Raw genomic sequence first — 24,227 nt, forward strand, 5'->3', positions numbered from 1 at the left:
GTCTGGAGGCTGGACCGGTTCCGAGGGACGCTGGGGTTAGCCAGGGTCACCCAGGGGGCCTGGGAGAACTCGGGCTTGCAGGGAGAGAGAGGGGGGTGTGCGGCCCGGGATGGGACCGGTCACCGGGCCAGCAAGGCGAGTCACGAGGCAGATGTCGGGGTCCGTGAGCCGCGCGCGGCTCGGGGACTCCGCTCAGGTCGGCGTATGGTTCAGGGTCCCCACAGCGAGGGGGTCCTTTGTCCCCACCGCTTCCCGACTTTCTGCATCGGGGCGGCGCGCAGGGAGGTGTCGGGGCGGCGCGGCGCTCCCGAGCCCCGTCCTGCGGACCCCGAAGTCCCCCTCGTGTCCTCTCCCGGCCTTCCCGCGGCTCCGCGGCGGGAGGGGCGCTCACGGCCCGCGCGTGTCGCCGGCGCATCCCAGCCCCGCCCGCCCGCGGAATCCCCGGCCACCGCGGGAGCGCGGCGCAGCTCACGACGTGCTGCGGGGCTGGGGGCCGGCGGCCGGGGGACGGCTATTTTTAGAACAAATCGAAGAAAGGGGGAGGAAAAAATACAAACACCAAAATAACAACAAGGAAAACTGATGGAGGCTCTTAGAGGCCTCCGCGCTCCCAGGAGGAAATACCCCTGCCTCGGCGCGCGGCAGAAGGTGGGTGGGCGCTCAAGGGTGTGGCTTGGAGGGAGGGGCTACGAGGGGGGCGGGGGCGGGGGGACGACACCGAGAAGACAAAGCGAGGCACAGCTAGCAGCCCGCATCTCAATCTTGAGAGCCACCCCAGAGGAGGGCTGGGGAAACTGAGGCTTGGGTCTGGTCAAGATCACCAGAGGGGTCTCTGGCCTCTCCCCAGCCCAGGCTCTGCTTGCCGGCGCCTTGAGCACTCCAGACCCCAGGAGGCGCATTGTTCTGTCTGGGTGGTTTGACCTTCACGGTCCCGCCACCCCGGCCTCCGCCGTTAGGGGCGCAGGGGGGACCCCGGCTGCGTGGGCGGCGCCTCCCAGTCAGACACGGGAACGGAGAAGTTTTCTCTGCTGCCTCTCCGGGCACTCAGACCCCCTCCCCTCCTAACTAGGACCTTCCAGCCCGGGCCGCGTCACCGGCTGCGGGAGTCTCCGGGCGTCCCTCCCCTTGACCCTCCCCGGCCCGGACTCGGTCCCCGGCGGCCTCCCGGGCTCAGCTTCTTCTGAAGCGCAGTGCCCTGGGGGAGGCCACGCTGCTGCGCCTGGCTGGGGTGAGGGGCTGGGATTCCCTGTCCCTGTCGTAGCCTCAGTTTCCCCCGTCTGCAAACTGAGCGCTTTAAGCCAGCGGCCACCGAGGTGGCCCCAGCCCTTGGAGTGTCCTGGGTCGTTGTCTTCGCGCTGGGAACCAGGGGGGGATACCTGACCGTCCCCAGCGGCCGGGGCAGGGGTCCGCGCTGCGGCGGCGCGCACACCTCGACTCTCACGCCCTTGCCTGGCCGCCTGTGCACTTGGTTTTGCTCTTGGGCCGGGACGCAGGGGCTCCAGCAGCTGAGGCCGGAGACTGCTGGTGAGTTACAGACCGAAATGGGGGGAGCGGGATGACAGGGTGATGAGGTGGGGGCGTCTCTTCACCGGAGACCTGCGGGAACCACGGGGTGTCCCTTCGTTTCCCCAGACCACCAGGAGCTGAGACTGCCCCAGAACAAACCCTGAGTCCCCGAGGAAAGGGGCTGAGCTCCAGGGTGAGGCTGGGGAGCTGGGGACTCACCCAGCGTGGCAGCCCTCGAGGTCCCCCGTAGCCCCTTCCTCGGGCAGGGGTTCCCACGTTCGGTGGGGATTCCCCAGCTGTGGCGGGTGGGAGCCTCGAGATGACCCACAGGGTTTTCCTCTCACTTTCTCGGAGTCAGCCCCCTGCGGTGGGTAGCTGGGAGGTCCGGAGAGGGTTAGTACTCACCCAAGGTCACCCAGCAAGGGGCGGGGGCAGAGCAGTCACGAGCCTAGCTCCCACGGATGGGGTCCTAGGCTGGGTTATTCCCATCCTGCCTTATCCCTGAGCGGGGTGTGAGGCCCCTCAACCTGGTTCCTAGCAATTAGGGGGATTAAGTTAGGGTCCCCAGGGCGCACAGAGACCTGGCCGCGAAGGAGCTTGGAGGCTGCCGGAAACCTAGCGGAGAAAAGCCCAGGGGCAGGGGCAGGTGTCTAGAGGGGCGGGCAGAGTGACCTTGGCAGCCCCTGCCCTCTCCAGCCACCCTCAGCTCCAAGGAACTGAAACCTGAGCCACCTACCCCGTGGCCACCGCCCCCCATGTCCCCGTGGCCACCACCCCTTGCCCACGTCCTAGGAAGAGGACGTGTCACGTTCAAGTTCACAGCGCCGAAGGACGGGGGACCAGGAGGGGGGACCAGGAGGTGTAGGGAAAGGGGTGCTGGGAACAGGCAGTATGCAGGGCCCGCGTCTCAGGGGGTGAGGCCTCTGCCATGGGCCTGGGGTAGCTCTGAGGACCCCCAAGGCGTCATTGACAAATGAAGCATTTCATCATATTTTGGAAGAAAGCCTCATCAAGGAAGCCCTGGCTGGCTTTGAACTCAAAGGTTGGTCTTTCTTTGCACCCTGAGTGCTGGGATTAAAAGCCTGGGCCACCTTGTCCAACTTGGGTTTTTTGTTTTGATTTTTTGTTTGTTTGTTTCTTTGGCTTATTAAATACGATATCTTACTTGGCCGCTCAGGCTGTTCTGGAACCTGAGATCTTCCCGCCTCAAAGGCTGGGCTCAAGCTGGGGGATCTCCACGCTGAGGGATCAATAGATCTTTAGCTGGATGGTGCACACCTTTAATCCCAGCACTCGGGAGGCAGAGGCAGGCGGACCTCTGTGAGTTCGAGGCCAGCCTGGTCTACAGAGTGAGTTCCAGGTTAGCCAGGGCTACACAGAGAAACCCTGTCTTGAAAAACAAAACACGGAAGGAATGCTGTGGTCCTGTCCCATCTGGTACCCACGTCTGATCCTTACAGGTGCAGAGAAGGAAAGCCACAGGAGGAGCTATTCCACTGCTGAGGGGCAACTTCGAGGGACTGAAGAACACGGGCCTCAGGTGAGTGGCTTCCAGAGCCCCTTGACCCCAGGGTGAATTTCCTAGTCCTGGTCACCTTTAGGGGTAGGAAAGTTGATAATTGCCAGGTCTATGGTTGGGGCCTTTCATTCCAGCTTGGGATTTTAGGTGGGAGACCAGCCTGGGCTACGGATTGATACTTTGTCTCAAAAAACAGCAACCAGGAGGACAGCAGGGCTCGCTCGCTGGCTACCAGCCCAGCTCCAGGCTCAGTGAGAGACCCTGCCTCAAGGGAATAAAGCTGAGAGTGATCGACAGACACCTGACACTCTGGCCTACTCAGAGACACCCCACACACAGGCAGAGAGAGACACAAACACACACAGAGACACCCACACACACACAAAATAATGAATACAGCCAGCAGGCCGGGCCCTTTCTGCTGGCGGGAAGTCCCAGCACTGGGCAGTTGGATACTGAAGGCTCCGAAGTCTGAGGCTAGTGAGTTTGAGACCAGGGTGACATGAACCTTGTCCCTATAAACAACACACACACACACACACACACACACACACACACACACACACACACCCCACAACTGAAATTCAATTAAAACACTTTAAAGAATTAATTTTGATTGTTTTAAAGCATGTGTCTGTGTGAGCGTCCGTGTGTCTGTTGGTGCAGCTGGCATGATGGGAGGTAGGCCTCTCGATGTGGGTGCTGGGGACCCTGGGGGAGCAGCGGGTGCTCTTGCTGAGACGTCTTGCTAGTCCTTAATTAAAAAAACAAAAACAAAAAAACACTTTAGGCTCGGTGGCGCACGCCTTTAATCCCAGCCCTTGGGAGGCAGAGGCAGGCGGATCTCTGTGAGTTCAAGGCCAGCCTGGTCTACAGAGTGAGATCCAGCACAGCCAGGGCTACACAGAGAAACCCTGTCTCGAAAATCAACAACAAAACGTCGAGTTTCTTTTTATGAGCATGCTGTGCATGCATATCTGTGGATCACGTGCAATGCTGCCCTGGCAGGCCAGAAGAGGGTGTTGGATCCCCTGCAATTAGAGTCGCAGCTGCTGGCGAGGTGCCCTGTGGGCATCAGCCCTCTCAATTAGATATTTTAAAAGGTCTGGGGCTGCTGCTCACTTGGTAGGGCTCTTGCCTGGTCTACACCAAACCCTGGCTTCCATTTCCAGACTGCAAAAACTAGTCACATGGGAGATGGAGCCAGGAAGATCTGAGGTTGAAGGTTATCCTTGGCTACATAGTGAAGTTGAGGCCAGCCTGGACTATCTAAGACCCTGTCTTGAAACATGAAAGCAAGGGCTGGGCAGTGGTGGCACACACCTTTAATCCCAGCACTCAGGAGGCAGGAGCAGGCAGATCTCTGTGAGTTCGAGGCCAGCCTGGGCTACAAAGTGAGTTCCAGGACAGCCAGGGCTACATGGTAAGATCCTGTTTCTTCTTTCTTCTTCTTTTTTTTTTTTGGTTTTTCGAGACAGGGTTTCTCTGTGTAGCTTTGCGCCTTTCCTGGAACTCACTCTGTAGCCCAGGCTGGCCTCGAACTCACAGAGATCCGCCTGCCTCTGCCTCCCAAGTGCTGGGATTAAAGGCATGCGCCGCCACCACCGCCAGGCAAAATAAAAAATTTAAAGACCTACAAAAACAATGGGGAAACTCCTGCGGTTTAGGGAAAGGCCTGGAGCAGCCTCAGTGCCCTAAGACACCAGCAAACTCCGGGACGCTTGCTCTGTCCTCTCCGCGGGCGTGGAAAGCCGGTTCAGAGAGGTCGGTGACCTGCTCAGTGGCACACAGCCTGCCCCCCCTCAGCCTCCATTCCTGACTGACGCCTAAGGTCAGCCCTGAGCCGGCCTGGCGCAGTATTATCAGTCAGCAGACAGAGCTGCTGTGTGAGGTCCACGGCGGCACTGTGCACGGTGCGGACGGAGACCTTACAAACATCAGGGCGGTTCTTACAAACATCAGGGCGGTTCTTACAAACATCAGGGCGGTTCTTACAAACATCAGGGCGGTTCTGAGACAGCTCACGCCGGAGTCGGGGGCAGAAGTGCGGGTCTGCACGGGGTTGCCGCTGAAGCTGTAGCTGGGCCTCTGGGTGACCCGATGTCCAGAGCTGCGCCTGCGGGAGCCGTCGGTGGCCCGGCACTGAGTGTGGGGCCAAAGGGAGACCTGTGCACGCGGGGTGAGGGGCAGGGACTTCAGCGCCTCCCCCCCCCCCCGTGAGGGGCAGGGACTTCAGCGCCCCCCCCCCCCGTGAGGGGCAGGGACTTCAGCGCCCCCCCCCCCCGTGCGTGATGGCCACGCTTTGCTCACTGCTGGGGGGGGGAGTGCGGGCCTCCCAGGGCCTCCTGTCCCTTCCCAGGCTGGTTCTCCCCACTGAGGTCGGGCTTGTCCCGGTCTGCGCTGTCCCGAGAGAACAAGCTCTGTATGCAGGAGGGCCTGGCGCGCCAAGCTCTGTATGCAGCGCGCTGATGGGTGACTCCAGACCTCGGAGCCCCAGATAGCCCAGAATCAGCTCCCCCGCGGTGTGCTTCTCCCCGCGGTGTGCTTCTCCCCGCGGTGTGCTTCTCCCCTGTGGTGTGCTTCTCCCTCCTGTGGTGTGCTTCTCCCTCCTGTGGTGTGCTTCTCCCCCGCGGTGTGCTTCTCCCCTGTGGTGTGCTTCTCCCCCGTGGTGTGCTTCTCCCTCCTGTGGTGTGCTTCTCCCCCGTGGTGTGCTTCTCCCCTGTGGTGTGCTTCTCCCCTGTGGTGTGCTTCTCCCCCGTGGTGTGCTTCTCTCCTGTGGTGTGCTTCTCCCTCCTGTGGTGTGCTTCTCCCTCCTGTGGTGTGCTTCTCCCCTGTGATGTGCTTCTCCCCCCTGTGGTGTGCTTCTCCCTCCTGTGGTGTGCTTCTCCCTCCTGTGGTGTGCTTCTCCCCTGTGATGTGCTTCTCCCCCCTGTGGTGTGCTTCTCCCTCCTGTGGTGTGCTTCTCCCCCTGTGGTGTGCTTCTCCCTGTGATGTGCTTCTCCCCCCTGTGGTGTGCTTCTCCCTGTGATGTGCTTCTCCCCCCTGTGGTGTGCTTCTCCCTCCTGTGGTGTGCTTCTCCCCCCTGTGGTGTGCTTCTCCCTCCTGTGGTGTGCTTCTCCCTGTGATGTGCTTCTCCCCCCTGTGGTGTGCTTCTCCCTCCTGTGGTGTGCTTCTCCCCTGTGGTGTGCTTCTCCCTCCTGTGATGTGCTTCTCCCCTGTGGTGTGCTTCTCCCCTGTGGTGTGCTTCTCCCCTGTGGTGTGCTTCTCCCCCCTGTGGTGTGCTTCTCCCCTGTGGTGTGCTTCTCCCTCCTGTGATGTGCTTCTCCCCTGTGGTGTGCTTCTCCCCTGTGGTGTGCTTCTCCCCTGTGGTGTGCTTCTCCCCCCTGTGATGTGCTTCTCCCTCCTGTGGTGTGCTTCTCCCTCCTGTGGTGTGCTTCTCCCCTGTGGTGTGCTTCTCCCCGAGGTGTGCTTCTCCCTGTGGTGTGCTTCTCCCTGTGATGTGCTTCTCCCCGAGGTGTGCTTCTCCCTCCTGTGGTGTGCTTCTCCCCTCCTGTGGTGTGCTTCTCCCCTCCTGTGGTGTGCTTCTCCCCTCCTGTGGTGTGCTTCTCCCCTGTGGTGTGCTTCTCCCCTGTGGTGTGCTTCTCCCCCCTGTGATGTGCTTCTCCCTCCTGTGGTGTGCTTCTCCCTCCTGTGGTGTGCTTCTCCCCTGTGGTGTGCTTCTCCCCGAGGTGTGCTTCTCCCCCCTGTGGTGTGCTTCTCCCCTGTGGTGTGCTTCTCCCCTGTGGTGTGCTTCTCCCTGTGATGTGCTTCTCCCCGAGGTGTGCTTCTCCCTCCTGTGGTGTGCTTCTCCCCTCCTGTGGTGTGCTTCTCCCCTCCTGTGGTGTGCTTCTCCCCTGTGATGTGCTTCTCCCCTGTGGTGTGCTTCTCCCCTGTGGTGTGCTTCTCCCCCCTGTGATGTGCTTCTCCCCCCTGTGATGTGCTTCTCCCCCCTGTGATGTGCTTCTCCCCTGTGGTGTGCTTCTCCCCTGTGGTGTGCTTCTCCCCCCTGTGCTGTGCTTCTCCCCCGTGGTGTGCTTCTCCCCCGTGGTGTGCTTCTCCCCCGTGGTGTGCTTCTCCCCCGTGGTGTGCTTCTCCCCTGTGGTGTGCTTCTCCCCCCCTGCCGGCCTTCCCTGCCGACCCTGCGGTGACAGGCGCGCGTCTCGGGACCGGCTGACTTCAGAGCGTGCGTGGCTCAGCTGGGGAGGTGGAGCCGCAGTGCGCGTGGCCAGGCCGCTGAGTCCGCGACGTCCTCCGTGGGAGTCCACGTGAGCGCGGTCAGCGTGGGAGCCGCAGTCGGCCCTGGGCGCCAGGGGGCGCGTGGTGGGTCAGGGACGGAAGGAGAGCTGGGTGGGCAGTGAGCGGCCAAGGTCCCGAGAGGCGAGAAGGGCGTGACCCCAGCCCCGGGACCGCAGGCAGCTTAGTGTCCATCGAAGGGGCTGAAATGTGCCTCGGTTGGTGGAGTGCTTATAGCTCGGTTGGTGGAGCGCTTATAGCTCGGTTGGTGGAGTGCTTATAGCTCGGTTGGTGGAGTGCTTATTGCTCGGTTGGTGGAGTGCTTATAGCTCGGTTGGTGGAGCGCTTATAGCTCGGTTGGTGGAGCGCTTATAGCTCGGTTGGTGGAGTGCTTATAGCTCGGTTGGTGGAGTGCTTATAGCTCGGTTGGTGGAGTGCTTATTGCTCGGTTGGTGGAGTGCTTATAGCTCGGTTGGTGGAGCGCTTATAGCTCGGTTGGTGGAGTGCTTATAGCTCGGTTGGTGGAGTGCTTATAGCTCGGTTGGTGGAGTGCTTATAGCTCGGTTGGTGGGGTGCTTATAGCTCGGTTGGTGGAGGCGCCCCTGGTGTTTGTGAACCCCTAGTTCCGCCATTGCTCAAATGGGGCTTGAGCCCGTGCCTGTCACCCCAGCCCGAGAGGTCGAGACGGGAGGTCGGAAGTTCAAGGTCAGCCTCGGCCTCAGCGGCTTCCGGCCTCCGACACGAGACCCGTTCTCCAGGACGGAAACAAAGATTCCTGGGTGGTGAGCAGGGCCCTGGCCACGAGGGCGAGGTGGCCCGGGGCAGGGGGTCCAGGCGCTGGAGGCCCCAGCAGGGTCGCCAAGGCCTGTCACCCCAGGCTAGCCCTGTCACCCCAGGCTAGCCCTGTCACCCCAGGCTAGGCCCTGTCACCCCAGGCTAGGCCCGTCACCCCAGGCTAGCCCTGTCACCCCAGGCTAGGCCCTGTCACCCCAGGCTAGCCCCGTCACCCCAGGCTAGCCCCGTCACCCCAGGCTAGCCCTGTCACCCCAGGCTAGCCCTGTCTGGGCCGAGTGTGGGGTGCGGATGTGGCCGCCACCCCTGGACTGGACTCTCACTGCGGCTCCGGCCGGGCCTGGATCTGAGCTGTGGGTGGCGGTGCCGTGGCCCAGCGCGGCCACCAGGTCCAGGCCACAGACCTGCCGGGCCTCCCTCCCTCCCCTCCCCCTCCCTCCCCTCCCCCCTCCCTCCCCTCCTCCTCCCTCCCCTCCCTCCCCTCCTCCTCCCTCCCTCCCCTCCCCCCCTCCCTCCCTCCCTCCCTCCCCCTCCCCCCTCCCACCCCCACCCCGCAGCCCTGCCTGGGGAGCGGACAGGCGCGGAGGGAGGCTTTGCCCCCGGCCCGGAGCCTCCTCAGCTGTCAGCAGTGGCTGGGGGGGGGGCGCAGGGGGAGGACGGGCCGCCCCTCGGTCCTCACGGAGTCTAGGAGACACCTGACACCGCGGCCCCCTAGCGAGAAGGCCGAGGCAGGAGGATTTCAGCGAGTGAGCTCGGATCAGCCTCGGCTACAGAGTGGGACGCTGTGGACAAAACACAAGAGCACAAAAACGCGGACCAGCTGCGTGGGGCGGCCAAGCCTGTCCCGCCGGCTCGCAGGGGTGCGGAGGGGAGGGGAGGTGCGGAGGGGAGGGGCAGGAGCATCCCTGGCTGCAAGGCCAGATAGAGCTAACCTGGGCTACCTGGTAAGTTCTGGGCAGCCCGGGCTGCAGGATGAGTTCGAGGCCAGCCTGGGCTCCCTGAGACCCCAATTCAAAACAAAACTTGCACGTGGGAGCCCAGCAGGGGTGGGGGGCGGTGGGGGCCGCAGGGGTGGGGGGCCGCAGGGGTGGGGCGGTGGGGGCCGCAGGGGTGGGGGCCGCAGGGGTGGGGGGCCGCAGGGGTGGGGCGGTGGGGGCCGCAGGGGTGGGGGGCCGCAGGGGTGGGGCGGTGGGGGCCGCAGGGGTGGGGCGGTGGGGGCCGCAGGGGTGGGGGCCGCAGGGGTGGGGCCGCAGGGGTGGGGGCCGCAGGGGTGGGGGGCGGTGGGGGCCGCAGGGGTGGGGGGCCGCAGGGGTGGGGTTCGGGGCGGCCCGTCTGTGCCAGGGCGCGGCCCCCGGGTGCACCGGACCCCGCGCGCCGCCGCCCGTCACCTGGGTTCCCGTCCCTGCCGGGCGCCCGGAGGCAGCTTTAAGCGTGGGCGGGGCCTGCGGGGTCACGGGGGCGGGGCCTGCCGCGCTCAGCCAATCCGAGGCGCCGCTCGCCGGGGGCGGGCGCTTCCCCCCAGCCCGGCCGGCCGCGGCGGGGACACACGGGTCCGGGTCCGGGTCCCCGCCGTGGCCCGCAGGTACCGGCGCGAGGGCGCGGGAGGTCGGCGGCCGCGAGCCCCCGGGACCCCGGCTGGGGACGCCGCTGCGGGCGCTGTCGCCGCGGGGTCAGGGCCAGGGACGCGGAGAGCGGGTGCGCGCGTCCCCCGGTGAGGCAAGGTTGCGAGTGGGGGACGCCGAGTCCACGGAGTCCGCGCACAGAGTGGAGACGGCACAGCCGGTGGCCTGAGCACGGGCTCGCGCGCCGCTCCGAACCGGGGTCCGGGGCTCAGGGACGGCGCCTGGGCTGCCAGCCTGGGCCCAGTAAGCTCCCCGGCAGCCGATGGGCAAAGGGCAAGCGGAGCGGGTCACCCCAGGAGCCAGTGGCCTGCTGCGGAGGGACCTGGGGTCCTTCCTCGCCTCGTCCGTCCCCCGGCTGCCGGGGAGGCCGCCCCGCAGTCTAGTGTTCTGGGGGTTTTCCTCGTTCTCACTGTGGTTCCTGTGCGGGGTGCGGGGGGTGGGCCCCTCCTGAGACTCCCTGCAAGGGACGCCTGTCGATCCGATTTTGTTGTATTTTGTTTTGAGCCGGTCTCCTGTAGCACAGGCTGGCCCCCAGGTCAGGTAGCACAGGCTGTCCTTGAGGTCCAGAGCTTCCTGCCTCAGCCTCCCCAGCTGCTTAGGTGGGGTCTGTGTCCGTACCCGGCACGGCGGCTCGCGCCCGCCACCCCAGCGCCTGGTGTGTGCCCAAGGCCACCCTGGGCTGTCGAGCCTGTTTTTAAAGTAAATGAATAAATGAAATCAGAGGGACGGGGGAGAGCGAAGAGGAAGAAATGGCAGAGCTGGTGTTTCGGGCCAGGTGAGGGGAGGGCACTGGTTAGTCACCGGCCTGGTGTCCCCAGCTCACAGCCGGCCAGCACCAGGCTGGCCCTCTCGTAGCCTGGGTTCTGCCTGTGGCCCGACCCCGGGGGTCGGCACTCAGCCCCTCTAACGCTGCCCCCCTCCCTCAGCTTGATTCTCTTCCTGAAGTGGGAGCAGGGTTTGCCCCGTGCTGGGCCCACAGGCAGTCCTAACCGGAGGCTCCAATGCAGTGAGTCCGGGCCTGGCCGCGCAGGTGAATTCCCTGCGCCCAGGAGGAGGCAGGGACCCAGCATGGCTCCTCCCGGGCTGCGCTTGGCACGTGTGTTGGGCAGCTGGAGTCACAGCGCCAAACTGCTTCTTCATGCGCGTGGCGCGGAGGGTGGGGAGCCCCGGACTTTCGGACGCACAGGCCACCTGCCCTGCAGCCGCTTCCGCAGGGTGCAGACGGGGCATGCTGGTGTCTGAGGGGCTGGGGTACCCGGGACCACAGAAGGCTTTTGAGCAGAAGGCGTACACTGACCTCAGCCCTTTGCAGATGCAGCGTGTTCTGGATTCTCCTGGGCCTCGGGATGTTCTGGAATGAGCGTGCTGACGTTCACTGTCTTCTGTCTCCACAGGTCTGTTTGGGAGCCCCGCTACTGAGCCATGCCGGGCCCCCACAGGCCGGCCACGAGTCCAGCCCGGGGAGGCCGGTGGCCATGAGTAGCCGCAGCCACAATGGCAGCGTGGGGCGGCCCCTGGGCAGCGGGCCTGGATTCCTGGGCTGGGAGCCGGTGGACCCTGAGGCAGGCCGTCCCCCGCAGCCCGCCCAAGGCCCAGGCCTGCAGATGGTGGCCAAGGGCCAGCCTGCTCGAATGTCACCTGGTGGCCCCAGGGGCCATCTGCAGGAGCAGGAGGAAGAGGAGGAAGAGGAAGACGAGGAGACCCGGCCGGGCTCTGGGAAGCCCCCGACGGTCAGCCACCGCCTGGGCCACCGCAGGGCCCTGTTTGAGAAGCGCAGACGTCTCAGTGACTACGCTCTCATCTTTGGCATGTTTGGGATTGTCGTCATGGTGACAGAAACAGAGCTGTCCTGGGGTGTGTACACCAAGGTAGGCCCTGTCCCCCACATCTGCTCAGCCTGGGGTTGGGGGCCTTAGCTGGGCCCCACGAGCAAGGACGAGGGATGCAGGAGGGAGACGCTGGTGTGGCTGCACGCACAAGTCACAGGGGCTGCAGGGGTGTGTGACTCTGGGCGGGTCTCTGGCCACTGCCAAGTCCCTTAGGTGACCCCCGAGGAGCTCTGGGGACAGCGAGCCTGGAGGAGCAGGAAGCCACAGGGACAGACCCCATCTGGGCAGCAGCTGTCCGCACTTAAGGGGTGCCTGGGTGGCGGTGCGTGGGTGGGTGCCGTGCAGTCCGCAGCGTCCTCTCTCGGTGCAGGAGTCACTGTACTCATTCGCCCTGAAATGCCTGATCAGCCTGTCCACCCTCATCTTGCTCGGCCTTGTCATCCTCTACCACGCCCGAGAGATCCAGGTTGGTACAGGGAGGCAGGGCCCGGCACAGGGTGGGCCTCACGGATAGCGCCCCAACCTCGACCCCCCCACTCCCACACCTGTCTGGTTTCCGGGGCGTTGTTTGCTGTTTTTTTGAGTCAGGGTCTCAAATAGCCCAGGCTGGACACTCCTGATTTTCCTGTCACCGTCTGGGGTGCTGGGGTGACCGCGTGCGCTCCGCTGAGACCTGTGGTCCCTCCAGTCGCACCGGTGACGCCCGAGCAGCCTCCCCCCCCCCCCCCCGCAGGCTCCGACCCCAGGTGGAGGGGTGCAGGCTGAGGGAGACCCGAAGCCACGGGCGTAGCTCTGCCTTGCTGAGAAGGTTCCAGAACAGGGAGAGCGCTAAGATGAACAGAGTCTGGGCGCAGGGCGGGGGAGTCAGGGTGAGCGTTCACGGTTGGCCTGCGGGCAGTGGAGGAGGCATCACCCGGCTGCACCCACCCGCCTGCCTTCCACGGTCCCCACAGCTCCACCTTCCCTCCCCAGGGTCCGTGCAGCACCCAGCAGTGTGGGGCCGTTCCCCTCAGGACTGCAGAGAGGCTGCCTGGGGGCTGCCCTCACCGCTGCACCAGCAGACGGGGTCAGGGAAAGATGGAACTGAGGTTGTAAAGGGCATTCTCCGTGGTCCCGTGGTCAGACCGTGGTCGGACCGGGGCACCGAGGCCAGCACTCCACCGCGCCGCCTCCTTCCTCTTCCCTTTGTGCGTGTGTGCACAGTGGCCGTCATTTCTTTGGGTTCCGGCACTTGAACCCGGGTCCTCAGGCTTGCCAGTGAGCACCAGCTTTCAGTTAGGACGGGAACTCAGAAACCAAGCGTGGCTCGTGCCCCATCATCCTAGCGCTTTGGAGGCTGAGGCAGGAGGATTGCTCGTGGTCCAAGGCCAGCCCAAGATAAGACCCTGACTCCAGATGGCCAAACAAACGAGCCAGACGGGGCGTTCCGCACCCGCCACCCCAGCATTTGGCAGACTGATGTGTGAGGATCAGGACTTCAGGGGCATCCTTGGCTGCGTAGGCGTTCAGAGCCAGCCTGGGCTACATGAGACCCTCCCTCAAAAACACACAAACAAAAAACCTTTGTTCAAAATCCTGAGCTGGGTGAGGCTGAGGCCTAGGCCAGCTCGCCCACGGAGGGGTGGCCCCATGGTCACGGGACCCACCCGGCCATCCCCCCCTGCAGCTGTTCCTGGTGGACAATGGTGCTGATGACTGGCGCATCGCCATGACGTGGGAGCGTGTGTCCTTGATCTCTCTGGAGCTGGCCGTGTGCGCCATCCACCCGGTGCCCGGCCACTACCGCTTCACGTGGACAGCGCGGCTGGCCTTCTCGCTGGTGCCGTCGGCTGCCGAGGCGGATCTGGACGTGCTCCTGTCCATCCCCATGTTCCTGCGCCTCTACCTGCTGGCTCGGGTCATGCTTCTGCACAGTCGCATCTTCACGGACGCGTCCAGCCGCAGCATCGGGGCCCTCAACCGCGTCACCTTCAACACGCGCTTCGTCACCAAGACACTCATGACCATCTGCCCCGGCACCGTCCTGTTGGTCTTCAGCATCTCCTCCTGGATTGTCGCCGCCTGGACAGTGCGCGTGTGTGAGAGGTGACTGACCGCGGGCCACCTCCTTGAACCCAGACCCCAAGTCCCCACCTCACTCCAGACCGCCTTCCCATCCCCCAACCCTGACGCCACGTCTCCCCCTCCGCCCTGTGGCCCTGCAGGGTAGACATCACTGGCTGAGGACTGTGTCTGCCCCTGCCCGGGGCCTCTGTGTCCCCAACCTTCTCCAGGCACCCCATGCTGGCCTCTGAAATCAGCCCAGCAGGCGGGGCCACAGGCTCAGAGCTGTCCCCCACCCTTGGTCCCTGTGCTGACACCCCACTCTTATTTCTGGGGATCTGGGGAGGACTCGGGCCTGGGGCCACCAGGTACAGGCTCAAGTTTAATGTTAACTTTCCCACCCTATCTCTGGCCTTCTGGACCCCAGGGGGAACATGTGAGTCCCACCCTCATCTGAGCCACCTCCAGCCCCTCCCCCTGCAGCCCCCTTCTCCCCCTCCCCCCGTGACCCCCGCCAAGAGTTTAAGATTAGCTGCGAGGGAGGGAAAATAGAGGAGGAGACTGAGGTCCTCAGGGGTCATAGGACATGCTGGGGTGCCCCACCCGCCTGCCCAGAGACAGTGCAGCCTCATTGGCACAGGAATGCCTTGGGGGCTGAGGCCCATCCGCCCGATGCCTAGTCGGGAAAGGCCTCAGTGTGAGACCCCTGCTCAGTGCCCACGCCCGCTCTGTCTTCCTGTCCTCAAGGGGTCAGGCTGGTTCTCAGGGAGTCTGATGTGCCCACTGCTGTCCCTGTCACCCAGACCCGCTCATCAGAGTGGGACCTCAGGGCTCTCCTGACGCCACCCCTCTGAGAGGGAGCCCAGGAGAGGGAGCACGCAGCCTCCTAAATGCCTCTGCCGCTTGCCGCCTTGCCCTGCTGTGACCCACAGCCCTGTCCCTGCATGTGCTGTCCCCACACCTGGTTCACAAGGAGCATACCCACAGCCGCAGTCTGGAATGGAGACAGAGCCTGACATCCCAGCACTAGGGAGATGGAAGCAGGAAGATCAGGAGTTCAAGGTTATCCTTGACTACATGTCAAGCTTGGGGCCAGCTTGGGCTACATGATGCCCAGTCTCAAAAAGAAAAAAAAATTAAAAAACATAACTACAGAATGATCTCTGGCCAGGTGGGGTGGCGCACGCCTTTAATCCCAGCACACAGGAGGCAGAGGCAGGAGGATCTCTGAGTTCAAGGCCAGCCTGGTCTGCAGAGTGAGTTCTAGGATAGACTCCAAGGCTGCACAGAGAAACCCTGTCTCGAAAAACAAAAACAAAAACAAAAAACAAAAACAAAAAACCAGAATGACCTCTGGAAAACTCAGGATTGTGGGTAAATCCCTCACCACCACCCCCAGAGCCACTACCTGCCATCCCAGCCCCGGGCGGGGTACCCAGTCTCCACAGCTCTAGTAGGTGAGATGTCAGGCTGCCTTTCCTGCAGGGCTCGGCTGTCCGGTGTCCCTCCACACCCAAGGCCTCAGGCTGGGGACAGCGGTCCCTCAGCACCCTTCTCCCGCCTCCTCACGTTACAGCCACCTGCTGGCTTTCTGTCCCCCCAGTCCTGTCCCTCAGGCCTCGCTGGCTGCGGTACGGGAAGTTCTGCCTAGTGTCTAGCCTGAATGCTTGTCTTCCCTGTGTGGCTGTGCCTTTAGGCCACCTTGGTACTGTCATAGGGTTAGGGAGGGCAGACATGGCAGGTTGCAACGTGGTGTCAGGGAAGGGAGAGGCTGGAAGGACCACGGGGTCGGGGGGGGGGGGAGCATGGTGCCCCCATGCCAGTCTGCACCAGGGCTGTTATTGCTCGGCCCCCACCCCGGTCCGTGAGCACCCAGGGAAACAGTCCCCATGCTAGGCATGTGATGGAAGCCCGTGTTCAGGGCAGCGTGGATGACCCAGCCCTGTCTATCCCCAATCCCAGGTACCATGACAAGCAGGAAGTGACCAGCAACTTCCTGGGAGCCATGTGGCTTATCTCCATCACCTTCCTGTCCATCGGCTACGGAGACATGGTGCCTCACACCTACTGCGGGAAGGGCGTGTGTCTGCTCACCGGCATCATGGTGAGTGCGGCCCCTGCCTGCGCCCACCCTGGAGACAGGGACCTCGCCCCTTGCCTGCTCTGTGTGCTGCAAGGTTTTGTTTAGTGAGTTCTGGGGCCACCTCACCGTGCCCAGTGGCCCCACATCTGATCTCAGCCTGCGTGGCTCATTGGCACCTCTAAAAGTCTGTCTCTAGCAACTCTAGAAGCCCAGGAAGGAAAAGCGCTCATCTTTGGTAGGTGTGGTCCACTTGGGACGTGGGGTTTCCAGTTTTCACAACGGTTTTCTTGTCTTTTTGAGACACGGTCTCACGGTAACCCTGGCTGGCCTCAGACTCAGAGAGATCTGCCCGTGTCTGCCTCCCAAGTGCTGGGATTAAAAGTGAGTGCTACTCCCCCCAGGCTGAACAAGTTTGCTGGCCACCCGACTGTCTCCACCCCCGGGCCGCCATTCTTGTTGAAGTACAGTGATGAGTTCTTGCAAACAGGACCATCAGCCAGGCATGGCGGCACACGCCTGCCATCCCAGCATTTGGGAGCTCGGACAGGCGGCTGACCCACGCCACATGGGTACCTTGTGAGATGCTGTCTCAAAACAAAATCAAACTAAAATTAAAAAGTTCTAATCCACGTAGACCTCAGCTGACTCTGGCCAGGCCCAGCGCATGTGCCCCTTTCTCCCTAAAAGCCGTCATGGCGTCTTTGCTAAGTCACTGGCCGAGTTCCACCCAGAAGGAGAAAGGGGGAAAATAAGTGTGGGCCCGCCTGCCCGCCGGGAGACCCGGAGCAGAAGCCTCCCATCCCAGAGAGGCCTGCAGGGATACAAAACTACATTCCCTGATGGGCCAGCCCCCTTCCAGAAAGTTCTGTGGTTAACCACAATCCCTTAATGGACACAGCTTGACTCCTGCGAGGCATGGTGGCGCACGCCTTTAGCCCCAGCACTCAGGAGGCAGGCGGATCTCTGAGTTCTGTCTCAAAAAACAAACAAACAAAAAAGTATGACCCCTTCCAGGAAGCTCTAGCCGGCAGCTCGAGCCACACCCTTACTGTGACAGTCTTACTAAACTCCTGGACTCCAGCGATCCTCCTGCCTCCGCCTCCTGCTCCACACTGCCTGGCTTACTGCCAGCTTCTCTCTCCTGTTTGCCTTTGGGGCACAGACACTCACACTTCCGTCTTTCTCATATCCGGCCTCCATCACTTTCTCCTTGAATCTGAGGCTGCCCTGCCCGGCCTCTAGGAGAGAACCCACAGCTGTGTGTTCCTTTGCACTGATCCCTCCCTTTTCCTTTATCCTGACTCTGTAGTATTCCTCACAGGGTTTTCCAGCAGGTTGCTTTGACCTTGTCAATATGACTTTTCCCAAAAGGAAGTTTCTGGGTCCTCCAAAGACCAACCTGACCAGGAATGAGACATCAGGGTGTCTCTGCCCTCGGCCCGCCGTGCCTGGGCTGGGCAGCTGCCCCCTCCCTCCCTGGGTGGAGGGCACCCCTTGGGTATTGGCAGTGCCCTGTTTCACTGTGGCGGAGGGGCAGGGCCGAGGGCTTCTTGGAGGAGGGTGTGCCTGGCGGTGGGACTGACTTGCCTCACCCCACAGGGAGCAGGCTGCACTGCCCTCGTGGTGGCCGTGGTGGCCAGGAAGTTGGAGCTCACCAAGGCCGAGAAACACGTGCACAACTTCATGATGGACACGCAGCTCACCAAGCGGGTGAGCCCTCCCTGCAGGCCAGGCTGGGGCAGCACTCCGGGCTGTGGGTCACCGCAGCAGCTGCCGGAGCTGCTCCAGGCCCAGCCCCGTGGCCACAGTGCTGGGGTTCGTGGTCGCACTGTGGGCCGCCCTGTTCAGGGAGAGTCACTCCAGACTGTGACTCTGGCTCCGGGCGGTAGGGAGGAGCCCGTCTGTGACCTGAGCTCTCTCCCGAAGCATGTTTCCCGAGTGTGCACAGAGGTCGTGTTTGGTGTGCGGGTTCCCCGTGCCAAAGCCCCTTGACCTGCTCTGTGTGTTCTGGGAAGGAGTCCTCACCCCACACGGCCTGCAGTGCCCAGTAATCAGGCCTCCAAGTGCGCCTGACAGTCTTGTGACCAGTCATGTGAGGGAGGGAAAATCCCTTCAGAAAGCAGCTCTGCAAATCCCAGACAGCAACCACTGGTCCCTCCTGGGACGTCCTCAAGTCCAGGGCCTTCAACAGACGCGTGCATCCGCCTGCTACCCTGGTGCAGTGAGATGCAGTGGAGACAGCTGCATCGCTCCAGTGTCCCCTAGATACAGCGACTCTAGCAGCCCCACTACTCAAGGACCTGCGGCTGGGGGAGACCGCAGCACTGCAGTGCCGCAGTGATGCAGCGCCGCAGTGCTGCAGTGATGCAGTGACACAGTGGTGCAGTGCCGCGGTGATGCAGTGCCACAGTGACACAGTGACGCAGCGATGCAGTGACGCAGCACCGCAGTGCCGCAGTGCTGCAATGCTGCAATGCTGCAGTGCTGCCAGCTCTGTGCGAGCTGCTAGGTGCATGGCGTGAACTCTTCAGCATTTGCACATTGCCCTTTGTGCCCGTGCCTCAGTTTCCCCATGTATACAATGAGTGGGGGCTGGAGCCCAGCTGGCACAGTGCTTGCTTTACGTTCACAGAGCACTGGGTTCCACCCCGCACCACATGGACTGGGCCTGCCATCCCGGCGCTCAAGAGCCAGAGGCAGGCGATCAAGGCCAGCCTCGGATACATAGTGAGTTTCAGGCTAGCCTGGGCTACACGAGACCCTGTAAAACAGTGACCCTCAATCTTCCTAATGCTGCGATCCTTATGTTGTGGTGACCCCAACCATACAATTGTTTTTGACGGTACTTTGTAACTATAATTTTGCTATTGAATCATAAAGTAAATATCTGTGTTTCCCGATGGTCTTAGGCCACAACCCACAGGTTAAGAACCACTGCTGTGCTGGGTGGTGGTGGCGCACACCTTTAATCCCAGCACTCGGGAGGCAGAGGCAGGTGGATCTCAGTGAGTTCGAGGCCAGCCTGGTCTACAGAGTGAGATCCAGGACAGACACCAAAACAACACAGAGAAACCCTGTCTCAAAGAACAAAACAAACACAAACACAAACAAACAAAAAGAAGCTAGTGTAGGCGGGGCAGCTAAATCCCCATTTCTAGTATCTGAGAGTCGGACCCCGGTTCTGTGAGATGCGGCCAAACACGCCTCTGGCTCACAGTGCAGGACCCCCACGGGTGGTTCTTGGATTTCCAGAGGTTTCTAGAAGTTTGCAGAAGTTTGAGGCCGTCTGATCACGACCCTAACTGTTCCCTTCTGCTCTCCAGGTCAAAAATGCCGCTGCAAACGTTCTCAGGGAGACGTGGCTCATCTACAAACACAGCAGGCTGGTGAGGAAGCCAGACCACGGCCGGGTGCGGAAACACCAGCGTAAGTTCCTCCAAGCCATCCATCAGTAAGTCGGCCCTCCCCGGCCCCTTTCCCTGCGCTCCTGGCCCTCAGCCTCACGGCTGTGCCCTAGAGCTGACCCAGGCAATGTTGACGAACGTTAGAAAAGATTCCGGAAGATAAAGGGGGCGGGGCTGAGAGGTGGTCTGTCCAGGTGGACATCCCTGTGTGTCACCTGTGCCTCAGGGATGGCAGTCTGGTGTGGGTCGCCCTCCCTCCGCGGCCCTTCCCCAAATGCTACAGTAGTTACTGAAGCCAAACAAGACTGCATTAGGGCCTGGGGGGGGGGGGGCTGGGAGGGGAGCCCACTCCAAGGAGGGTGCAAAGCCCAGGCTGAGGCAGGTGGGGTAGTAAGGGCGGCTAAGAGAGCCCACAACCACCTAGTGTTTGAGCTCCTGGGAGATCAAATAAATGAAACCAAAAAATGAACAGTCCTGGAAAAATACCCTGAGGGCAGGCGTGATTTGGGTGGGTCTGAGTCCGTCCAGCCCTGGTGGTCCTCTAGAGGCTGCACCCTGGCCCTCTGTCCTCACGGGCTCCCTCTGCTGGATGTGGATGTGTTCTGTGTGTCTGTCCGCCCCTCTGTCCTCCTGTATTTTATTTTTGCCTGTGATGCTATGATGCTCAGCGGGTGCCAGGTCACGCCCTCTGGGGGATTTAGCTGTAGGATGTGGCTCAGAGTGAGCAGAATCCACCCACAGCAGCTCCCTCTGTGGGGAACAGCAATCCAGGGGTCAAAGGGCACCAGGCCTGACCAGCAGCCAAGGAGTCAAGTCCTGTCCGTATCCTGTGGCGCTGCCCTGGCCAGCCTGTTTCCTTGTCAGGGAATTTTCTGAACACGATGCCCTGGGAGGCAATGCACCCGGCACCCGCCCCTCGCAGGCCTTGGGATGAATGATGGGCAGCTCACCAGGGCTGCCTGAAATCACTGGGTGACGTGTCCCTAGGGGTTGGCCTCTCGCCCATGGCGTGGCAGCCCAGGACCCCCCGCCAGGCGCTGGGGAGTCGCCCGGGGTCGGTGACTGGGCACGCAGCATGTTGCTACATGGGATTAAAAGTGCATTGTGCTTTCTTCTCTCTTTTTCTTTTTCTCTGCTCTGCCGGCTCCTGCCAGGGCTCAGAAGTAAGTCGGGCTGATCGGAAGACTGGGGACCCATGATGCCCACGGGGAGGGGCACACCACGGGTGTGTCCCTAGTGGGCAGAGGATATGTCCATCCCACGGGTGGGGTGTGAACAGGTCCTTGGGCCTGATCTAGACTTGCAGATGCATCCCAGCCTCAGCCCTGTGGCCTGACCTACCCTCACCCCTGCCTCCCCAGGCTGCGGAGTGTGAAGATTGAACAAGGGAAGGTGAACGATCAGGCCAACACGCTGGCCGACCTGGCCAAGGTGAGCATTGGGCAGGACGGGGGAGGAGCGGCGGGGGACCCAGAGGGTAGAGTGTCCCATGAGAGCGGGCTGGGAACCCACAATGCCGCATCAAGTTAAATTCACGATTAATATTCCAGAGGCCCGGGTGCACAAACCGGGGACTCCCGGCTTCTCCAGAGACTGAGGGGGTCAGAAATAGATTAGGCTACATGGAGACCCAGTGTGAATATATATGTACAGCCCAGGATCGTTAGGGCTCCACCCTGACCACGCCCCCAGCCCTCACTGCGGATCCTGGGCGGGGCTCCACCCTGACCACGCCCCCAGCCCTCACTGGGGATTCTAGGCGGGGCTCCACCCTGACCACGCCCCCAACCCCTCACTGGGGATTCTAGGCGGGGCTCCACCCCTGAGCCACGCCCCCAGCCCCTCACTGGGGATTCTAGGCGGGGCTCCACCCTGACCACGCCCCCAGCCCCTCACTGGGGATCCTAGGCGGGGCTCCACCCTGACCACGCCCCCAGCCCCTCACTGGGGATTCTAGGCGGGGCTGCACCTCACAGCCCTGTTCTACCCAGTAATATTTTCTGAAGTTGTTTAATTATTTTTGTTTTTTGCGACAAGGTGTCATGTAGCCCAATATGGCCTGGAATTCACTTTGTAGCCAAGGACAGCTTGAAAATCCTGGTCCTCCTGCCTCAGTTTCTAGAGTTCAGGGATGTTCGTCAAAGGTCATAGTGGTTCATTTCACATTGATTATTCTAGTACTCAGAAGGTGCGGCGGGATGATTGCTTTGCATGTAAGGACTATGCATTTAGCAAGACGACATGCCATGTCTGAAAATATACATCCATTCAATAAATAAAAATAAAACTCAAACCAGGCATGGCGGCGCACACCTTCAATCCCAGCAGAGCCAGGCGGATCTCTGTGAGTTCGAGGCCAGCCTGGGCTACAGAGTGAGTTCCAGGACAGCCAGGGCTCCGTGGTGATGCCCTGTCTCAGCAACTGAAAGAAAACATCTGGGGGTGGCTGCAGCCATGGGCGTCCCCAGATGTCACACCCTGGTCCCTTTAAGAGTGGGGACGCGTGAGGTCCAGCCTGGGCCAGGATGTGGCAGCCTGAAGGACAGTGGCTGGGTCAGACCGGCTTGAGCCCCCTCAGACTCTGTCAGTGGCCTGCGGCGGCGTTCGCGCGCCCCCTGGCGGCGAGTGTGGCGCCTGCGTCGGGACCGCGCACCTCGGGCGCCCCCTGCCGGCCAAGGCCGCGGTCCCGCCCCGGCCGGTGCTCTAACAGAAGCGGCCCCCGCACCCCCGCACCCCCCCCCGCTCTTTTGACCCCGTGACCCCTGGTGGCCTCTGTCACCCCTCGGTCTGTCTCCGTCTCCGCAGGCGCAGAGCATCGCGTATGAAGTCGTGTCCGAGCTGCAGGCCCAGCAGGAGGAGCTGGAGGCGCGCCTGGCCTCGCTGGAGAGTCGCCTGGACGCCCTGGGCGCCTCCCTGCAGGCCCTGCCCGGCCTCATCGCCCAAGCCATACGCCCCGTGCCGCCGCCCTGGCCGAGGCCGGGCCAGCCGGCGCCAGCCACCCGGAGCCCGCTGGGCCGCTGCCTGCCCTCCGTGGGGTCGGACTGCAGGTGACCGTCGCCTGCCGGGCTGCAGACTGCTGAGTCCCGGCGTCGTGCGCCCGCGGCTGGCTCCGCTCCGGACCGGACCTCTGCGCTTGCGGGCCTCGCAGGAGCTGAGCAGAGGGCACTGGCATCCGCTCCCCGAGGCTGGACCGTGGGTCCCGCCGGCCCCCTCGGCTGTCCCCAGCCCCCGGAGGGCAAGGAGTGGCAGTAACCCGGGAGTAAACCCGGGAGTAACCCGGGGGCTGCCAGCCGCCTTCCGCTCCCATGGCAGCCTGCGGGCTCCCGGGCGGTGGGCACTGCCGGGCACCGCGTCCCTGTTACACGCGATGCCCCTTCCCCAGGATCTCACCCGAGCGGGGAGGCCGCTCGGCTGCAGACACACAGCAGAGGGCGGACAGATTCCCTCGCCGTCCTGAGGTCATGGCGCGCGTGAGAGGGTCACGCTCGGAGGCGCCGGGGGCCAGGGCTGGCAGGACGGCAGGACGGCAGGGTCCCTCCGGGCCTTGGGCACTTGGGGGACCCGCGCTGGAGGCCCCGCGTGTGGGCGGAGCTGTGGGGCGGGCCTGGGTCCACTCCCCTGCCTCAGCGGGCGTCTGTCCCGGAGACGCAGGCCTGGCCAGCCCGGCCCGGAGCCCGCGGCGGTGCCCCTCCTGGGGGTGCCCACGGGGCGGTGCCCCTCCTGGGGGTGCCCACGGGGCGGTGCCCCTCCTGGGGGTGCCCACGGGGCGGTGCCCCTCCTGGGGGTGCCCACGGGGCGGTGCCCCTCCTGGGGATGCCCACGGGGCCCGGGGAGCACGGGCTCGCCCTGCGCCCTGTAGGAGGCGAGCGGGGCCCAACGGAACCGGGAGGAATGAGCAGGGCGGGCGGAGCGCCGAGTCCCTGGCTGCACAGCGGACTTGGGGGGCAGAAATAAAGAAGCCCGGGTGACCCGGGCCCCTCGGTGGTGACTGCAGTTCCTCAGATGCGCGCTCGCCAAGGTCGGGGCAGGACGCGCGGTGGGCGCGCTGCAGGGGCGCGGGGCGGGCAGCGGCTTCCCCGCCCGGAGACCGACCTGCGGCCGAGGCAGGTGCTGCTCCCGGGTGAGCTCGCAGAGGCAGGAGGATTGCCAGGAGCTCCAGGCCACCCAGAGTCCCCTGGCGGGACCCCGTTCCAGCACTCAGACGTGAGGTGACACGTCTGTCACCCCAGCACCGGGGAGCCCGGGGCAGGAGGATGGTTCGCGGTGTTTGAGGCTAGCCTGGGCTACAGTACGGGTCACAGGAAACAAGGGCTGCCAGCGGCGGGGTGACCGTAGGCCCCGCCCTCCCGGTGGAGCCCCGCGTAGACTGCGTCCCCGGCAGGCCTGTGACGCCCCGGACGCTGAGGTCACCCGGGGGGACCCCTCGATTGAAGTGGGGATCCCGTGCACGCGCTGGGAACCCCGGGTGGGCTACGGGGCCTCCTGTTCAGGACCTCCAGGGGCGGGGGCCCAGTTCTCAATTATGACCCTGCCTCAGTTTACCCGGCCGCGCCTGCTGCCCTGGGTCCTTCCCTGGGGCTGGTCGCGGCCTGCGAGCCCCGAGCCCCCGGCCTGCCCGGCCCCAGCCCCCCAGCCGGCCCCTGCCTCGGGGACCGGAGACCGCAGGCCCCAGCCGTCCGGGCTCAGTGCGCGCCCCGTCCACCAGGCGGCGCTCCTGAGCCCCTCGGGGAAACCGAGGCCCCGGCGGGTCAGGCCGTCCGCAGGCGCCATGCAGCCCCGAGCTCGCAGTGCCGGGCCGTGTCCCGGATTCCAGCCGGGGGAGCACGCGCTGCACGCCGGGCCCACGCAGGTGGAATCGAGCCCGGAGACGCTGTCTTCGTCGGGGTCCCCTAGCGACGGGGGCCCAGCGTGGGGAGGCGCGTCACTTCCTGCGCCCGCGATCCGCACCGCCGCCACGCGGTGTGCTCGGCCCCGGGCCCCCTTTCCGGGCCTCAGTTTCCCTGTTGACCCCGGGTCTGCGAGGCTCGCAGCCGCCCACAGAGGCGCCTCTAAGAACCCAGCCCCGGCCGAGGCCGCGCCCCCAAGAACCCAGCCCCTGCCGAGGCCACGCCCCCTAAGAGCCCAGCCCCCGGCGAGGCCACGCCCCTAATAAACCAG

The 24,227-nt window shown here is 63.5% G+C and overlaps 1 protein-coding gene across 9 annotated transcripts; it reads left to right on the forward strand.

The window, feature by feature from the left end:
• The first annotated feature begins 450 nt into the window (after positions 1 to 450).
• On the forward strand, positions 451 to 23,052 carry Kcnn1 (potassium calcium-activated channel subfamily N member 1). 9 transcript variants are annotated; one of them, XM_028862577.2, is made up of 11 exons: positions 451 to 648; positions 2,967 to 3,046; positions 11,106 to 11,579; positions 11,911 to 12,006; positions 13,207 to 13,625; positions 15,546 to 15,687; positions 17,266 to 17,376; positions 18,990 to 19,117; positions 20,225 to 20,233; positions 20,432 to 20,501; positions 21,876 to 23,052. In XM_028862577.2, exons 3-11 carry the CDS (start codon positions 11,187 to 11,189, stop codon positions 22,119 to 22,121), a joined length of 1,614 nt encoding a protein of 537 aa, XP_028718410.1. In that variant the 5' UTR covers positions 451 to 648; positions 2,967 to 3,046; positions 11,106 to 11,186; the 3' UTR covers positions 22,122 to 23,052. The 9 variants fall into 9 exon arrangements, 7 of the variants coding, with proteins under 7 accessions (XP_028718410.1, XP_028718409.1, XP_028718411.1 ...); XM_028862576.2 differs by lacking the exon at positions 451 to 648 and adding an exon at positions 698 to 1,524; XM_028862578.2 differs by lacking the exon at positions 451 to 648 and adding an exon at positions 2,455 to 2,548.
• The last annotated feature ends 1,175 nt before the right edge of the window (positions 23,053 to 24,227 follow it).

This window comes from Peromyscus leucopus, chromosome 17 (assembly GCF_004664715.2).
Source record: "Peromyscus leucopus breed LL Stock chromosome 17, UCI_PerLeu_2.1, whole genome shotgun sequence".
NCBI lineage: Eukaryota > Metazoa > Chordata > Mammalia > Rodentia > Cricetidae > Peromyscus > Peromyscus leucopus.

Bases quoted from the DNA above. Each gene is read 5' to 3' on its own strand.
- Kcnn1 (XM_028862574.2), top strand. From the start codon at position 11,058: ATGTTCTGGAATGAGCGTGCTGACGTTCACTGTCTTCTGTCTCCACAG. The intron at 11,580-11,910 runs GTAGGCCCTGTC...CTCTCGGTGCAG, and splicing joins CCTGGGGTGTGTACACCAAG to GAGTCACTGTACTCATTCGC. The intron at 15,688-17,265 runs GTGAGTGCGGCC...CTCACCCCACAG, and splicing joins GTCTGCTCACCGGCATCATG to GGAGCAGGCTGCACTGCCCT.